The 4,504-nt window shown below is 37.9% G+C and overlaps 1 protein-coding gene across 1 annotated transcript; it reads right to left on the bottom strand.

The window, feature by feature from the left end:
• Positions 1–1,033: 1,033 nt before the first annotated feature.
• Positions 1,034–3,329, bottom strand: LOC121970771 (UPF0481 protein At3g47200-like). Its single transcript, XM_042521720.1, has 3 exons — positions 3,205–3,329; positions 1,921–3,048; positions 1,034–1,757 (listed from the first exon to the last, which is right to left on the bottom strand). The coding sequence occupies exons 2-3, from the start codon at positions 2,982–2,984 to the stop codon at positions 1,184–1,186; spliced, it is 1,638 nt and encodes a 545-aa protein (XP_042377654.1). The 5' UTR covers positions 2,985–3,048; positions 3,205–3,329; the 3' UTR covers positions 1,034–1,183.
• Positions 3,330–4,504: the final 1,175 nt, after the last annotated feature.

Raw genomic sequence — 4,504 nt, 5'->3', positions numbered from 1 at the left:
GAACAACCTTTCGGACTCACCAACGACTCTCAGCAGAAGGATGAGGGGTATAACGATAAATCGATATGTGTTTTTAGAATTTTAAAATTTAGGTACGTGAAATGGATAATATTAAAATTTGCTCATGTGTTCAGTAAAAATGTCATATTTGTATTTTTTTTATGGAAATAAATATTTTAAGGCTCTTCTAGCCCAAGCAAAAATGTTGTAACAGGAAGGTACAATCAAAATCTATAATGGAACATATATATTCTAATTTTAACCTAGATAACTCATTTTAATTACTTAGAAAAATAATAAATAAAGCTAGTACGAGTGAATTGATTAGAGCCCAGTCATAATAGTTTGAGAGACAGGTCATTCAAAATAGGAAGAGGAAGATGGAGCCTATTTATTATCAATAAACTCCTGAACCAAGTGTGAGTTTGTAGGACCTATCAATCATATGAGGTAAGATTTTTTGGATTATTTTTTGTGGTACAGGGGATGTGCTACTTGTATTTGCGACCGGATCATGGCCGCGATCCGGCCGCAAATGGTTGTGATTTCTTTTTAGGTTCACCGTCCCCATTAGGTTATAGTTTTTGTTCGGAGCGGACGGTCGCCCGGAGGACACCCTCGCTCGGCGCCCAATAATTTGACCACTTATCCACCATCGGAGGCCTTCGGGAGGCCGCCCGCTCCGAACAAAAATTATAACATGATGGAGACGGTGAACCCAAGAAAGGATCGCAACCATTTGTGACCGGTTCGCGACCATGATCCGATCACAAAAACGAGTGACGCATTCCCTGGACCACAAAAAAGTGGCCCAAGAGATCTGCGCTCTCAATCATATATATGTGGAGGCATGGAGTGAGGAAAAAGTGGAAGATTTGGTCCTTAATGCAACTTTTTCCTAGCTTAACTATGGTAAGATTGGGGGTTTAGAATTGAATAAGCCTCACTTCAAGCTCCCCTAACCTTCTTAACAAGCACATTGGTAGAACGGATAGAATGAAAAGAAACGACTAAGACGACCTCTGTATTTATAGAATTTGGGAAGTATATATCCCTTTATTCACCAACAACACATCTCTTCATACACATACACATGATACATCCCTTCATAAGCAACAAAAATTAATTTCTAAACAACAACAAGCATTCCTTCGTTCTGACAATCTACTTTTAAGTGAGGAAGCTACTTTGGCGGCCGAAAATAACCCAGAATAGTAAAAGTGGTTTGTATCACAGTAAGAAGAAATAGGGCAAGAGCACCAAATAATGAGATAGCTGCCCAAGGATTACTGAAGTAATCGCGATTCAACCTTGCGCGCCATTTGTTGCATCTAGTGTCGAGGTGCTTCCTCATGGCAGTGAGGACGGTCAGAAGGTAGAAACCACGTGAACTATAGCAGACATTCGTGTTAAGTTTGTTAAATAGAGTGGCAATTTCTTGGCTGTCCCCTAAATCGCTAATAATGATTTCATGTTGTAGAAGCAATTGGACATCTGCTGCCGTATCGATGAGGTGATCCATAAGCACCATATAGGATGTAACATGGAGCTTGGAATCGTTTGAACATTGCTCGTACGCGATAAGATTTCTGAAGAGCATGTTGGTGTCATCGTCTATTCGAAGTTGGGGAATCTCCAACTTGCCGTTATGAAATGTAATGTCCAGGAAACTCTTGGCTGTTTGTTTTCTTTTGAATTGAATTCCGGCTTCATTGCATATTGTAGCACTGGGAATCCATGGTAAGCCAGGGACAGGACTAAAATAGAATTATTCAAAGAACCAAATCAAAATTAAGATCTAATCATTATTAGAATAAATTAATAAATTAATTAATTTGTTTTTATTATTTTATTAATTAATCAAATGCATCTCTATATATCTCATAGATAAATCAATAAAAAAATTATTGATTTTGTTACCTCTTTTCTATCTCAGTATCCTTTCCTTTACAAGGACGATACTCCTCGGGGTTAGCATCTCGACCCGTGCGTATCTTGTTCACCTGCGATAACAAAGACGAGCGCAGCTTTGATGACCATGATACGAATACTGTTTTAACTAGATTATAGTTGCACAGGAAGCCAAATGTGGAGGACTGATTGCCATTGCCATTGTCATGGCCATTGCCATTGAGATCCTCCTCGGGGTTAGCATCTCGACCAGTGCGTATCTTGTTCACCTGCGGTAACAAAAACGAGCGCAGCTTTGATGGCCACGATACGAATACGGTTTTAACTAGATTATAGTTGCAGAGGAAGCCAAATGTGGAGGACTGATCGCCATTGCTATTGCCGTTGTCATTGTTTTTTATCGGATCAATCCAAGAAAGACAAAGATGAATTTTGTGGTGAAAAGTCTCATTGTCGGAGAGAAGTCCCAAGATACTTGAGTTACTTGAGAAATACTTGCGGATGAACTCGAATGTTAGTTTTCGAAAGGGAAAGCCGCGAGGAAATGCATATTCGTACAACTTTTCAAGAAGAAAGAAAGGAAGTTGGTTTTCGAGCTTGAAGATATCTCGTACTACTACATTTGCAGCCCAACTCTCTTCTAAATAGTCGCGCCCGATTACTGTAAGCATCACAAAGCATCCGTCCAGCAACATCATTTCTGCAAAACTGTTGCTGCTCATCTTCACTTCCTCCGAATAGGCAGCGCGTGCTCTCTTTTCCAGCTTCTTGATCAGATCCACATAGTCCTTCAAGGCCATACTACGGTTCTGCTGGAGGACAGACTTGAGGTACTTCCATTTGAGCTGATTCATGGCCTTTAGATGAGGTTTGTCGCGGTGGTAGGGGCCGAGCGAGACGATCGATGGCTCATAGGCTTCATGGTCGACCTTTCTCAAGATATCCGGAACTCTGTAGATTGTTGGCTCTGTGTTTCTGTCCGTAAATTTTGTGTCTGACACCTTCTTCTCCAATGAGGTTACCCAGTCCATGTCCACTGATGTCTCAATTATCTCATCTTCTGTGTTACTCATCCTGATTCCAAAGGATTTGTCCTCGAGGATTACAATGACTCAAGTAGCTATATATTGCAGCGATCTAACATAGGAAGGAAATAGCACACAAAGAAAGTAAAATATAAAGCACAAAGGATTTCCCCTTGAAGATTAAAATGACAAAGGAGGGAAATCGCACAAAGGAAAGGAAGGAAAATGGATAAGGAGACTGAGATAACAATCAAGTAAAAACACTAACCTTAGAAAGCTTTCGCTAGGCTAAAGTAGCCCTATCTTTCAGCTGCTGCCCAATACTTTCCTCGGAACAATCTCAAGCTTGCTTCTGGATTGCTACTTTCTCACACAAAGCAAGGTCTATCCTCTATATAGGCGAAGACTGTTGAGATTATTATTATTATTTACATCAAAGCATATGGCCCTTGAACACATCAAAGTTTTACTCTGTCCTTTTGTTCATCAAATAATTTTGACTCTAAAGTTTAAACTACTTGATTGTTTGACCAAATAACTGTAAATCACAAACTAAGATATATATTTTCTTGGAAGTGTGAAGAGTTCATATATGAACTTACTTTTTGATCCGAAGTTGAAAAATTAATATTTTTTAATCATATGATAAAAGGTGATTCGTTTTTTTCCAGTGTCTTCGTTAACTCGTCCCTAGATCAACACGGAGAAAGTAAATTACGGATGACTACTAACCATTAGTACAGATGACAAGACATGATTAATAATTTTTAACCATTGGCAAGAAAGGTGGAACCGTCACCCTAGCGGCCCCCTGGCCCCGACCCCACAAGATTCTAGAGGGAGTAAATCATGGTTAATGCTGGGCAGGAAAGGTGACTGGGGGTCGAAAGAATTTTTGGCGCAGCAGACCAGGGTTTTATCCCTGTGTACAACTGGCGACCTTCGACCCCACGACTTCATTGGTAAGCTGCAGGCACCTAACCAGCGGATCCAACCCATGGGGGCTTAATATTTTTTAACCATGAATAAACAGAAGGTGGGGAGTTTTCAAATTAGGGTATTCGATTTAAGATAAAATAGAAAACTAGATATGCATTTTATAAAATCTCTTATGGAAAAAGAAACCCTACAAATATAACTAACAAAATGAAATTAAACTGATATATAAAAAAATCTTATAATATAAAAATATAATAGACTACAAAATCATATTTAAATTTTAAAAAATCTAAAATCATCCATATTGATGTTACTATAGGATGTTATAACACATAAATGGTGTTAAAAACTAATATAGATGAGTGTTATAATATTCCTATATTAAATGTGTTCAATCCTTTAAACGTGATTAATGAGTAGATTTTATATAAAAACATTTAAAAATAAAAAAAAATAGATATAAAAAATAAAAATAGATAAATTAATAGTGGGATCTATAAATAATCAATGTTAATGTTAAAATGAATATGAGCATATGTTAATACAAGGATAGTATTAATATAACGAGCACACGACATGCTATTTTAAGATGCGACATTTATTAACATTCAAACCTATATGGATACCTA

Source organism: Zingiber officinale, chromosome 4A (assembly GCF_018446385.1).
Source record: "Zingiber officinale cultivar Zhangliang chromosome 4A, Zo_v1.1, whole genome shotgun sequence".
NCBI lineage: Eukaryota > Viridiplantae > Streptophyta > Magnoliopsida > Zingiberales > Zingiberaceae > Zingiber > Zingiber officinale.
This window is presented reverse-complemented; position numbering and strand designations above follow the sequence as displayed.